Consider the following 14,857-nt stretch of genomic DNA (forward strand, 5'->3'; position numbering starts at 1 on the left):
TCCAGATGTGTCAGATAAATTTCATTTTTACCAAATGTCTCATTTTGTTTCACTTTTCACTCAAGTCTTTGCCTGAAGTAAGGCTTCTGGTGAAGTTTTCAGTTTGGCACATTTTCAAACATATGTGCCACTTTAAAGTTTTTGCAAGTTTTGGTGCTAAAAGGTTGCAAAAATAGATTAAAAGCAAAAATGAAAATCATTTTTGATTTTGCATTTGCATAAAAACATAAGCAAATACCACAAGGCAAAAAAAAAAAGGTGACTTCAATAAATCACAAATGATGAATTGGGCCCATAGTTTGAAGATCTAGCCGGGTACCATAGAGAGAGAACTAACTAGTCAGGTGTCTACCCTGGACAGCGACTCTCCCAGCACCGCTCTATTTTACTGATAAGTCTCTCATAAGGTTCACACATGGGAGACCTGTTAGTCATCTGTAGTGGTGCAGGGACAAGTATATGAACACCAGGCGGAACCATATTATGCAAGTAAATGTCTTAACTGCACTCTATCCTTTTTTTTCTAAACAGCATGTAAATTGCAATTTATTTTGTTCTATAATCATACAATAAATATGATGAGTTTACCAGTTTTTTAAGGCATCATCCATTTAAAATTAAAAAAAGACGACAGTGTCGGCGAGGCAGCGCTGGAATGGCAGGGGTAAACACATCTCATTTTAGTTGTGTAAGCAAAGTACCGTATATCTAGAAAATAAAAAAACAATGGAAGACAACAGAGAAAAATAGGGTCTTTCCTGGATATAGGATATGAAAATGATAGGTGTCTGGATGTGCTCACCTGGCAGGGCTGTGTGCCCCAAGCCAAAAGAAAGCTCAGCAGAACAGCTGCTGCACATCCAAGATACATGTAATGGAAGGATGGATCACTGACTGCGCTGCCGATGACACCATATGATGGTTTTGTCCTGATTAAGTCTGTGAACTTTCAAACGCATTGACTAATAAAACAGCAATATTCAACACTGACTCCTGGATCTCCTTTTTCATTACATGGTGCCTTCGTCGCAGTTAAAGGGGTTTTCCCACGAACAAAAGTTGATTTTAATCAATAGATATTGGAAAAATAATAAATTCCACAATTGGACGTGTTTCTAATAAATGTTCCTGTGCTGAGATAATCTTATAAATGTGCCCCTGCTGTGTACTGTGTAATGGCTGTGTCTGACCGTGCAGGTACATGATGTGATCACACAACAGCTCCTAGGCAGGGAAAGAGGCAAATAGTATACAGACAGGACAGCAGGGGATCACAGCTAATTCTTTCCGTTTTTCAAAGCAAATCCGTCATCAGGTTTTGACTGATATGAGATACGGCCACCACTAGTGTTGAGCATTCCGATACCGCAAGTATCGGCCGATACTTGCTGTATCGGAATTCCGATACCGACTTCCGATATTTTTTCAATATCGGAAGTCGGCATCGGAATCGGAAGTTCAAAGTTGATTGACAGCCGAAATGACGTCATCATGATGCGCGGTGTGTGCGCATCATGATGCGCCGTCATTTCGGGCCTTCCGGGGGTCTCTGCCGGCCTGCCGGGGGGCTGTGTGGACTGCCCGGGGTCTGTACCGGCCTGCCGGGGGGCTGTGCCGGCCTGCCGGTGGCCTGTGCACCCTGTGGGGGTCTGTACCGGCCTGCCGGGGGGCTGTGCCGGCCTGCCGGGGGGCTGTGCTGATGTCCGGGGGTCTGTGCAAGCATCGTCCGATGGGACTACAAGTCCCATCTGGCGATGCCTGCTACCATGACAGTGATTGACACATTAGCCAATGATGGGACAGTAGTAGTCCCATCATCCGGCTAATGTGTTAAATGTTAAAAAAAAAATATATATATATATATACTACATACATACTACATACATACTACATGCATGCTACATACATACTACATGCTACATACATAACACATATATACTACATGCATGCTACATACATACTACATGCTACATACATACCACATATATACTACATGCATGCTACATACATACTACATGCTACATACATACCACATATATACTACATGCATGCTACATACATACTACATGCTACATACATACCACATATATACTACATGCATGCTACATACATACTACATGCTACATACATACTACATATATACTACATGCATGCTACATACATACTGCATGCTACATACATACATACTACATACATACTACATGCTACATACATACCACATATATACTACATACATACTACATGCATGCTACATACATACTGCATGCTACATACATACTGCATGCTACATACATAACACATATATACTACATGCATGCTACATACTACATGCTACATACATACCACATACATACTACATACATAATACATGCATGCTACATACATACTACATGCTATATACATACCACATATATACTACATGCATGCTACATACATACTACATATATACTACATGCATGCTACATACATACTGCATGCTACATACATACTACATACATGCTACATGCATGCTACATACATACTACATACATGCTACATGCATGCTACATACATACTACATGCTACATACATACCACATATATACTACATACATACTACATGCATGCTACATACATACTACATACATACTACATACATACCACATATATACTACATACATACTACATGCATCATACATAACACATATATACTACATGCATGCTACATACATACTACATGCTACATACATACCACATACATACTACATACATACTACATGCATGCTACATACATACTACATGCTACATACCACATATATACTACATGCATGCTACATACATACTACATATATACTACATACATACTGCATGCTACATACATGCTACATACATACTGCATGCTACATACATACTACATGCATGCTACATGCATGCGACATACATACTACATACATACCACATATATACTACATACATACTGCATGCTACATACATAACACATATATACTACATGCATGCTACATACATACTACATGCTACATACATACCACATACATACTACATGCATGCTACATACACACTACATGCTACATACATACCACATACATACTACATGCATGCTACATACATACTACATGCTACATACATACTACATATATACTACATGCTACATACATACTACATACATACTACATACATACCACATATATACTACATACATACTTACGTACATACGTACTGTATGTCTATGTATTGTATGAATGTATTGTATGTAGCATGTATATAGTATGTATGTAGTATGTATGTAGCATGCATGTAGTATGTATGTAACATGCATGTAGTATGTATGTAACATGCATGTAGTATGTATGTAGTATATATGTAGCATGCAGTATATATGTAGCATGCAGTATGTATGTAGCATGCAGTATGTATGTAGCATGCATGTAGTATGTAGCATGCATGTAGTATGTATGTAGCATGCATGTAGTATGTATGTAGCATGCATGTAGTATGTATGTAGCATGCATGTAGTATGTATGTAGCATGCATGTAGTATGTATGTAGCATGCATGTAGTATGTATGTAGCATGCATGTAGCATGCATGTAGCATGTATGTAGCATGCATGTAGTATGTATGTAGCATGTATGTAGCATGCATGTAGTATGTATGTAGCATGCATGTAGTATGTATGTAGCATGCATGTAGTATGTATGTAGCATGCATGTAGTATGTATGTAGCATGCATGTAGTATGTATGTAGCATGCATGTAGTATGTATGTAGCATGCATGTAGTATGTATGTAGCATGCATGTAGTATGTATGTAGCATGCATGTAGTATGTATGTAGCATGCATGTAGCATGCATGTAGTATGTATGTAGCATGCATGTAGTATGTAGCATGTATGTAGTATATATGTAGTATGTTACATGTAGTATATATGTAGTATGCATGTTGCATGCATGTAGTATGTAGCATGTATGTAGTATGCATGTAGTATATATGTAGTATGTATGTTACATGTAGTATGCATGTTGCATGCATGTAGTATATATGTTGTATGTATGTTGCATGCATGTAGTATATATGTAGTATGTATGTTGCATGTAGTATATATGTAGTATGAATGTAGCATGTATGTAGTATGCATGTTGCATGTAGTATATATGTAGTATGTATGTTACATGTAGTATGCATGTTGTATGTATGTAGCATGTATGTAGCATGTAATTTTTTTTTTTTATTTTTTTTTTTTTTTACATTCAACACATTAGCCGGATGATGGGACTACTACTGTCCCATCATTGGCTAATGTGTCAATCACTGTCAATGTAGCAGGCATCGCCCGATGGGACTTGTAGTCCCATCGGACGATGCCTGCACAGCCCCCCGGAGCCTGCACAGCCCCCCGGAGCCTGCACAGCCCCCCGGCAGGCCGGCACAGCCCACCGGAGCCTGCACAGCCCCCCGGCAGGCCGGCACAGCCCCCCGGCAGGCCGGCACAGCCCCCCGGCAGGCCGGCACAGACCCCCGGCAGGCCGGCACAGACCCCCTGGCAGCCCGGCACAGCCCCCCGAAAGGCCCGTACAGACCCCAGAGAGGCAGTACAAGGCAAAAACAGGGTTTTTCTTATTCCGATACCGGAAGTCCCATAGACTTGAATGGGACTTCCGGTATCGGAATCGGCGATACTGATACTTTTTTTTTTTTTTTTTTTTTAAGATCGGCCGATCCATCCCGATCCGATACTTTGAAGTATCGGACGGTATCGCTCAACTCTAGCCACCATCTTTCAGGGCTGACATACAGCCTTATAAAATGCTGTATATTTGTCCCCATCCTGATCTGCAAGAAAAAGAGCTTTTAGGGTATGTTCACACGTTTCGGATTGGGCTCAGGAATTTCTTGAGCGGATTCTGCATCTCTTGGCAGAATCCGCAGGTCAAAATCAACGCGTTTTTATGCGGATTTTGTGCAGATTGTCATGCGTTTTTGGCTTGCAGTTCTCTATAAAGGAATGGGTGTAGAAACGCAGCGGAATCCGCACAAAGAATTGACATACTGCAGAAAATAAACCGCTACGGATTCCGTGCGGAATTTTCCGCAGCATGTGCACAGCAATTTTATTTTTCCATTGGTTAACATTGTATGATCAAACACTTGTGGATCTGCATAGATTCCACCCGGAAAATTCGCTGCGGATCAGCAACGTGTGCACATACCCTTATACTCACCTGCTGGGTGGTCTGGTTTGATGGATTTCGTTGGTCTCGGTCCAGAACCTCCCTTCTTCTTGCTTTAAGAAAATGATGTGGCCCTACATCATATCCACATATTCTGACCGACATCAAGGTCCAAGCGTACTTCTCTGCCTTCACTAGGGCAGAGTGAAGCACCACAGTGCACAAGCGCCTGCACACTGCAGTACTTTGCTCTGCCCTAGTCAAGTCAGAGAAGTATGCCTGTGCAGGAGCGCAATGCCTGGGAGACTGAGTGAATTACGTAGAGACACGTCATCCACATGAAGCAAGGAGGAGGACGGCATCACAAGAAGAAGGGAGGTGCAGGAACAAAACCTCAATGACACTAACAACCCTGCCGGTATCGCTGCATGGCCTCCCATCCCCCACACACCAGCTTACTCACTGCTCCAGGCCATACTGTGAGTTCTGTCTGCTGCCGGCTCCATGCTGTGTGCCTCTTGCTTCCTGCATGCTTCCTGGCTGTGTGTATAGGGGGGGCGGCACTGGCACTCTCCTTCTTATGGAATCAGGGTGCACCTGCCTAATGTGCTCCCAGCCAATCACCAAGAGGCCTCTAATATTTAGGGCAGTTCCACCCAGTGGAAGCTGCCTGAGCAATGCCTTCACTCAGTGTCTTGCTACTGAGTTGCCAGGTCCTGTCCTGTGTTTCGCCTTCTCTGGAGGCTTTATTCCAAGTCCTGTATCTGTGCCTGTCTGCTCTCCCCTTCAGGAGGCAGAATATCCTGGTCTCTGTGTCCTTGTTCCTAGCCTTGCACCTGTCTGGCCGTCCGCCCTCCAGGAGGCAGAATATCCTGGTCCCTGTGCTATTGCTCCTTGTCTCGTACCTGTCCTCTCTGCCCTCCAGGAGGCACTATATCCGAGTCTCTGTGTCTTTGTTCCAGTACCTTGTCTCGCACCATTACCTTGTCTGAACGCAATCCTACCTCTGTGTCTCGGTCTCCTTGTCTGTGGCTCCTTCCCCTGCTGTGACTTTCCTTGTATCCTCTCAGTCTGCCTGTGCTCCACGCTCCTACGGCTCTGCTTTGTTCCGGTTCTGCTGCTGCAGAACCTCTTGCTGCTAACTGCAGCTCCTCTCCACAGCCTTGTGGTTCTTCTCCAGTGTGAACAGGTCCAGACCTGTACCTTCATATCCATCTATATTTCCATCCTTCCCGTACTAGTACCTCCTGTGTGAACAGGCATTTACCTATTGCATACACCACTCTTTCCTGTCCATGTCCCTGTGCCTTCCCAGTCAGCTGTGCCCGCCTACCAGTGTCTCAGCCGTGCCTGCCGGGCTCACCTGCCTGTCGCCTCCACCTGTCCTAGCGTTCTGTTGCCCAGTAGGATCAGCAGCCACAGCCAGACACCACCCTGGAGTGGCACCTGGCAGCTACCTGCCGCATAAGCCTGACCTCACCATCAGAGGCTCCAGAGAAGACCAAGGTAGCTGCATTAGTTATGCCCCTTCCAGGGTAGTCCACAACCCCCTTGCTCACGCCAATCTGCCAAGGCGCGAGCGTGACAGACACTCATTAGATAGGACTGCCCCACAGGGGAGTATAATAAAAGGTCTTTTTCTTGTCTTTCAGATTGGGTTGGGGGCAGATATACAGCATTATAGAACGCTGTGTATCAGGCCTGAAAGGTGCTGGCCGAGTCTCATATCACCCAATCAGGGTGACAGGTTCCTTTTAGGCAATGTTTTGCATCAAAGAAAGAATAATTTGCTGTCCTGTCTGTATACTCTCTTTTTCTCCCCCCTCCCCTGCGGTATGATCAGCCCATGTCCCTGTACGGTCAGACACAGCCATTACACAGTACGGGTACATGTATAAGGTTATCTCAGGCACAGGAACATTTTATTTAAAACACATCCAACTGTGGAAGTTATTATTCCAAAATCTATTAATTAACCCCTTAACGACCGCTAATATGCCGTTGAGGGTACTAATGCCTCAGCGCCTCCTTTTAACGGCGCGGAGAAAGTGTATAGCGCTCCCCAGGGTTGGAATTTCTCCATGGACTCAGATACCAGGGGTAGCTGAGACCCGAGAACATGATTCAGGTCGGTTTTTACCAAAGCCAGTGTTGCGGTTGCCGTTATTAACGGAATAACAGCGACCTTAAAAAATTTTTTAAAAAGTCCTATTTCCCATTTAATTTCTCTCCTCTGATGTTATCGTACATCAGAGGAGAGAGAAATGGGGTCCCTCAATTCCCCCTCAGTACCTCTGGAGTCCCTACAACACCCCCCCCCCCCGTGAAGTCTCCCGGGCTGCCGGCATCCTCTTCCCAGAAGAAAATGACGGGCGCATGTGCAGTGTGCCCGCCAAGATCTGCTGGCCAGCACCCGGCAACAACAGGAAATTATTCCTATTGGTTCATTTATCACTGTTATAGACCATATTACAGTGATCAAAATAAAAAAAAAGATCAAACCCCCCTTTACCACCCCCTTAGTTAGGTAACAATGATAAAATAAAAAAAGTATTTATTTCCATTAGGGTTGGGCTAAAGTTTTTGGGTTATGATAAAATTTTGGGCTTAGGGTTGGAGTTAGAATTGGGGGGGGTCCACGGTTTAGGTACATCAGGGGATCTCCAAAAGCAACATGGCATCACCATTGATTCCAGCCAATTTTGCGTTCAAGAAGTCAAATGGTGCTCCCGCCCTTCTGAGTCCTGCCATGCACCCAAACAGTGGCTTTCCCCCACATACGGGATATCTGCATACTCAGGGAGAAATTGCACAACAAATTGGCTCCAAAGTAAATTTTTTGTGAAAAAAGTAAAATGTTTGTCTTTTTCTTTCTTTAGTTCTTGTGAAGCACCTGAAGGGTTAATAAACTTCTTGAATGTGGTTTTGCGCACCTTGAGAGGTGCAGTTTTTAGAATGGTGTCACTTTTGGGTATTTTCTGTCATATTGACACCCCACCCCCCCCAAACTCACTTCAAGTGTGAAGCGGTCCCTTAAAAAAAATAAAAAGGGTTTTGTAAATTTTGTTGGAAAAATTGGAGATCTCTGGTCAACTTTTAACCCTTATAACATCCTAACAAAATGAAAATGTTTCCAAAATTGTGTGGATGTAAAGTTGACATGTGGGAAATGTTATTTATTAACTATTTTGTGTAACATAACTCTCTGATTTAAGGGTACAAAAATTAAAAATTTGAAAAATGCAACATTTTCAAAAAATTTTTCATAAATAAACTCAAGTTATATCGAAGAAAATTTACCACTAACATGAAGTAAAATATGTCACGAAAAATCATTCTCAGAATCAGTGGGATTGGCTTGCGGTCATTAAGTGCCAATTGGCTCTGTCATTAAGGGATTAAAATGAACTGTTTGTTGGAAAACCCCTTTAAAGATCCATCCTTCATGGTTTTCCTAGAAAACAAAAAAAATTCTAGTATACCTATTTATTGGATAGACGGCCTCTTTTATCAATATGCTATGTGCTCAGACAAAAACCACAAGGGTACCTCTTTCTAAAATGAAAAAAGTCAAGCAGGAAGAATCTTCTTGTCTTGACATCAATATTCTATGCAGTCAAGTAAATGGGTCGTCAATTACTTGGACAAAAATCTTTTTAAATAAAGTAGAACCCCTTGTAAAATAAAAAACTCACTGTGGGCACCAACTTCTTCTCAGCGATGTCAGCTTCGGGGCTCGCATGAAATTGTTATGCCACGTGAGCCCTCCAGCTAATCAATGCAAAAGGTACAGGAGGGGACTACATGACATCTTTAATTTAAAAAGGGAACAATGGGTTGCTAGTCATGAAAAGCCAAGATGTGTTAGACCAAAAGCTGTAACTACTAACCATTAGCATTCATATAATCAGGATTGAACTGCTATGGAATTTACCCATTGGAAAATCCACAGAATTGCAAAAGGGGAAATCCAAATCCAATCAGCATACTGTAAGATGGGGTTGTGCTTACAGCCCAACACCATGCAGCCCTCCAAAGAAATGCTACTCCACACCATTACTAACCCACTGCCAAACCGGTCATGCTGAAGGATGTTGCAGGCAGCAGATCGCTCGCCACGGTGTCTCCAGACTGTCACATGTGCTCAGTATGAACCTGCTTTCATCTGTGAAGAGCACAGGGCGCCAGTGTCGAATTTGCCAATCCTGGTGTTCTGTGGCAAATGCCAAGCATCCTGCACGGTGTTGAGCTGTGAGCACAACCCCCATCTGTGGACGTCAGGCCCTCAGACCATCTTCATGGAGTCGGTTTCTAACCGTTTGTGAAGACATGCACATTTGTGGCCTGCTGGAGGTCATTTTGCAGGGTTCTGGCAGTGCTCCTCCTCTTCCTCCTTGCACAAAGGTGGAGGTAGCAGTCCTGCTGCTGGGTTTTTGCCCTTGTACAACCCCCTCCACGTCTCCTGGTAGCGCCTCCAGCCTCTGAACACTACGCTGACAGACACAGCAAACCTTCTTGCCACAGCTTGCATTGATGTGCCATCCTGGATGAGCTGCACTACCTGAGCCACTTGTGTGGGTTGTAGAGTCCATCTCATGCTACGAGTGTGAAAGCACAACCAACATTCAAAAGTGACCAAAACATGAGCCAGAAAGCATTGGTACTGAGATGTGGTCTGTGGTCCCCACCTGTAGAAACAATCCTTTATTGAGGGTGGCTTGATAATTTCCAATAATTTCCATCTGTTGTCTATTCCATTTGCACAACAGCATGTGAAACTGATTGTCAATCAGTGTTGCGTCCTAAGTGGACAGTTTGATTTCTCAGAAGTTTGATTTACTTGGAGTTATATTCTGTTGTTTGTGTTGCCTTTATTTTTTTGAGCAGTGTACATGTGTGGGGCACTGTACTGAGGTAGATGGTGGGACCATAAAGGTCCCTCAGTCCTGTATACTGCTGCACACCTCTATATACATGTATAGGGCACTGTACTGGGGTAAATGGTGGGACTATAAGGCTCCTCAGTCCTGTATACTGCTGCACACCTCTATATACATGTGTAGGGCACTGTACTGGGGTACATGGTGGGACCATAAGGCCCCTCAGTCCAGTATACTGCTGCACACCTCTATATACATGTGCCGGGCACTGTACTGGGGTAGATGGTGGGACCATAAGACCCCTCAGTCCTGTATACTGCTGCACAACTCTATATACATATGTAGGGCACTGTACTGAGGTAGATAGTGGGTTTATAAGGCCCCTCAGTCCTGTATACTGCTGTACACCTCTATATACATGTGCCGGGCACTGTAATGGGGTAGATGGTGGGACTATAAGGGTACCGTTACACATAGCGATGCACCAGCGATCCCGACAACGATATGGATCGCTGGTGCATCGCTAAGTGGTCGCTAGTGAGCTGCAACACAGGCAGATCTCACCAGCGACATCGCGGGGGTCGTTGCTTACCTGTCAGACGCGGCGATCCTGACGTCCTCCCGCCCGCATCGCTCGTCATCGCCGCAGGAAGCTGACAACGAGAAATGATCCAGGACCTTCTCGCGCGACCAGCGATAACCAGCGGGGGAGCCGGTCGGAGGTAAGTATCACATGTAGCGATATCGCTAGCAATATCCCTGCTACGTCACAATCGGTGACTTTACAGCGATATTGCTAGCGATATCGCAGTGTGTAACGGGGGCTTAAGGCCCCTCAGTCCTGTATACTGCTGCACACCACTATATACATTTGTAGGGCACTGTACTGGGGTAGATGGTGGGTTTATAAGGCCCCTCAGTCCTGTGTACTGCTGCACACCTCTATATACATGAGCGTAAGCAATGAGTCATACACGGAGATAGCAGCACAGTACAAGAGGGGCAATCAGAGAATAGTCAGGACCTAGGCAAGAAACCAGAGAAGCAGATACACAGTGCAGAATCAAGAGACCAGGGCTGGAACTAGGAAATTTGGGGCCCCATACTGGCAAAATTTTTGGGGCCCCCTTAAGACTCCGCCCAGGCTCCACCCCAGCCCCGCCTCCACCCCTCAAACTGTCCACAGTCCCACCGCCTTCTCTTGGAAAACTCCACTTCTCACCAATCACACATTAACAGTTCCTATCACCAGATCACACATATAGCCGGCAGATTTTTTGGGGCCAAAATAATTTTAAAGCCGCCATCACAACACTGTAGACACTTTTGGCCAAGCTCTACTCTACGTTAACCTATTAAATATTTGTTAAGATATGCAATACAATTTAGGTATATTTGTATTTATTTTTACATTTTTAAAATGACCAATAATATCACATACAGGAACAACTACATCCTGCCCCCATCTCTCCATCCTGCCCCCATCTCTCCATCCTGCCCCCATCTCTCCATCCTACCCGTCTCCATTCCTGCCCCCATCTCTCCATCCTGCCCATCTCCACATCCTGCCCCCCTCCAATCCTGCCCCCATCTCTCCATCCTGCCCGTCTCCAATCCTGCCCCGGAAACATATTGGCTGCTTTAAATAATTTAATTAAAAAAAAAAAAACTTTGTATACTGCTGCACACCTCTATATACGTGTGGGGCACTGTACTGGGGTAGATGGTGGGACCAAAAGGCCCCTCAGTCCTGTATACTGTTGCCCATCTCTATATACAGTACATGTGTGGGGCACTGTACTGGGTAGATGGTGGGACTATAAGGCCCCTCAGTCCTGTATACTGCTGCACACCTCTATATACATGTGTGGGGCACTGTACTGGGGTAGATGGTGGGACTATAAGGCCCCTCAGTCCTGTATACTGCTGCACGCCTCTATATACATGTGTGGGGCACTGTACTGGGGTAGATGGTGGGACTATAAGGCCCCTCAGTCCTGTATACTGCTGCACACCTCTATATACATGTGTGGGGCACTGTACTGGGGTAGATGGTGGGACTATAAGGCCCCTCAGTCCTGTATACTGCTGCACACCTCTATATACATGTGTGGGGCACTGTACTGGGGTAGATGGTGGGACTATAAGGCCCCTCAGTCCTGTATACTGCTGCACACCTCTATATACATGTGTGGGGCACTGTACTGGGGTAGATGGTGGGACTATAAGGCCCCTCAGTCCTGTATACTGCTGCACGCCTCTATATACATGTGTGGGGCACTGTACTGGGGTAGATGGTGGGACTATAAGACCCCTCAGTCCTGTATACTGCTGCACACCTCTATATACATGTGTGGGGCACTGTACTGGGGTAGATGGTGGGACTATAAGGCCCCTCAGTCCTGTATACTGCTGCACGCCTCTATATACATGTGTGGGGCACTGTACTGGGGTAGATGGTGGGACTATAAGGCCCCTCAGTCCTGTATACTGCTGCACACCTCTATATACATGTGTGGGGCACTGTACTGGGGTAGATGGTGGGACTATAAGGCCCCTCAGTCCTGTATACTGCTGCACACCTCTATATACATGTGTGGGGCACTGTACTGGGGTAGATGGTGGGACTATAAGGCCCCTCAGTCCTGTATACTGCTGCACACCTCTATATACATGTGTGGGGCACTGTACTGGGGTAGATGGTGGGACTATAAGGCCCCTCAGTCCTGTATACTGCTGCACGCCTCTATATACATGTGTGGGGCACTGTACTGGGGTAGATGGTGGGACTATAAGACCCCTCAGTCCTGTATACTGCTGCACACCTCTATATACATGTGTGGGGCACTGTACTGGGGTAGATGGTGGGACTATAAGGCCCCTCAGTCCTGTATACTGCTGCACGCCTCTATATACATGTGTGGGGCACTGTACTGGGGTAGATGGTGGGACTATAAGACCCCTCAGTCCTGTATACTGCTGCACACCTCTATATACATGTGTGGGGCACTGTACTGGGGTAGATGGTGGGACTATAAGGCCCCTCAGTCCTGTATACTGCTGCACACCTCTGTATACATGTGTGGGGCACTGTACTGGGGTAGATGGTGGGACTATAAGGCCCCTCAGTCCTGTATACTGCTGCACACCACTCCATCTATTATATACATGGGGCATGGCCCCTTCGCCTCACACATTAACCCTTTAGAGCACACTGTCATTCCTGCGCTCAGCAGCCTCCTCGCACCCCCGCAGCGCATCCTCCCCTCTCCCAGGTACCTCACACAACTCCGGGTGTTCCCCTTCTCCGCTCCCAGTCCCGCCCATTCTTACCTCTCTTGTTAAGGTCATATCCCACCAGCAGGAAATAATCTGCCAATCTCGCCATGACCCCGTTCCCCGTACCGCTCTCTCAACCTCGGAATCCTCCGACAGCCGCCGCCATCTTTCCTGCCAGCCCGGCCCGTTAGTGCGCATGCACGAAATCGGCACGAGCGGGTGTGGTCTGCAGGACACGTCATGGGGCGGGGCTAATTGGGGTCAGGAGGAGGGCACATCACGTGACGTTCTCCCCTTGACTTGTCATGATTGGACGCGCTGCCCGCGGAAGTGGGCGTGTCCCCGGTATGTGGGCGGCTCGGCGACGTCTGATAGGCTGGTGAGAGGCGTGAGGCGAGTCAGGGCGCTGTCATGTGGAAGCAGCAGCTTCGGTGACAGAGCGGAGTGTTTTTGGGAGGTGCTAAGCTGTGACGTGGAGCTGGCGCATGTCCTGTCAACTGTCAGGGGCCACGGTTGGAATAGTTTACAAAGTCGCTGAAGAGTGATGTTCATATTTGTTTGTCGCGGGTTTATTTATAATGAGGGTTTTTACACAGACATTCCACGAGTCGGGTTCCGCTATGTGCAGCCCACGGCTGACAGCGTGGCAAGATCCTCAGCTCTGTGCAGTCAGACTCTGCCCCACTGTGTGTAGGGGATGTCTGCACCTGACAGAATCTGACTCACTGTGTGTATGGGATCATTATGGGATGTCTGCACCTGACAGAATCTGACTCACTGTGTGTATGGGATCATTATGGGATGTCTGCACCTGACAGAATCTGCCCCCCACTGTGTGTATGGCTATAATATATGCTCTGTGGCGGGATCATTATGGGATGTCCCGCACCCAGCCAGAATCTGCCCCCCACTGTGTGTATGGCTATAATATATGCTCTGTGGCGGGATCATTATGGGATGTCCCGCACCCAGCCAGAATCTGCCCCCCACTGTGTGTATGGCTATAATATATGCTCTGTGGCGGGATCATTATGGGATGTCGGCACCCAGCCAGAATCTGCCCCCCACTGTGTGTATGGCTATAATATATGCTCTGTGGCGGGATCATTATGGGATGTCCCGCACCCAGCCAGAATCTGCCCCCCACTGTATGTATGGCTATAATGTATGCTCTGTGGCGGGATCATTATGGGATGTCGGCACCCAGCCAGAATCTGCCCCCCACTGTGTGTATGGCTATAATATATGCTCTGTGGTGGGATCATTATGGGATGTCCCGCACCCAGCCAGAATCTGCCCCCCACTGTGTGTATGGCTATAATATATGCTCTGTGGCGGGATCATTATGGGATGTCCCGCACCCAGCCAGAATCTGCCCCCCACTGTGTGTATGGCTATAATATATGCTCTGTGGCGGGATCATTATGGGATGTCGGCACCCAGCCAGAATCTGCCCCCCACTGTGTGTATGGCTATAATATATGCTCTGTGGCGGGATCATTATGGGATGTCCCGCACCCAGCCAGAATCTG

General features: G+C 46.2%; 1 protein-coding gene across 9 annotated transcripts in view; it reads right to left on the reverse strand.

The window, feature by feature from the left end:
• The window catches only part of SBF1 (SET binding factor 1), a 198,275-nt gene extending 184,743 nt beyond the window's left edge, over positions 1-13,532 (reverse strand). For 8 of the 9 annotated variants that reach the window (XM_073579279.1, XM_073579273.1, XM_073579272.1 and 5 more), the window contains exon 1: positions 13,380-13,532. In XM_073579279.1, coding sequence (XP_073435380.1) covers positions 13,380-13,434 — 55 coding nt within the window. In that variant the 5' untranslated portion in view covers positions 13,435-13,532. The remainder of the gene's footprint in view (positions 1-13,379) is intronic. The other variant, XM_073579277.1, reaches the window with a different exon arrangement.
• Positions 13,533-14,857: the final 1,325 nt, after the last annotated feature.

The sequence above is a fragment of the Dendrobates tinctorius genome, unplaced genomic scaffold (genome assembly GCF_039654945.1).
Source record: "Dendrobates tinctorius isolate UK_male_01 unplaced genomic scaffold, ASM3965494v1 ptg000062l, whole genome shotgun sequence".
NCBI classification, from domain to species: domain Eukaryota; kingdom Metazoa; phylum Chordata; class Amphibia; order Anura; family Dendrobatidae; genus Dendrobates; species Dendrobates tinctorius.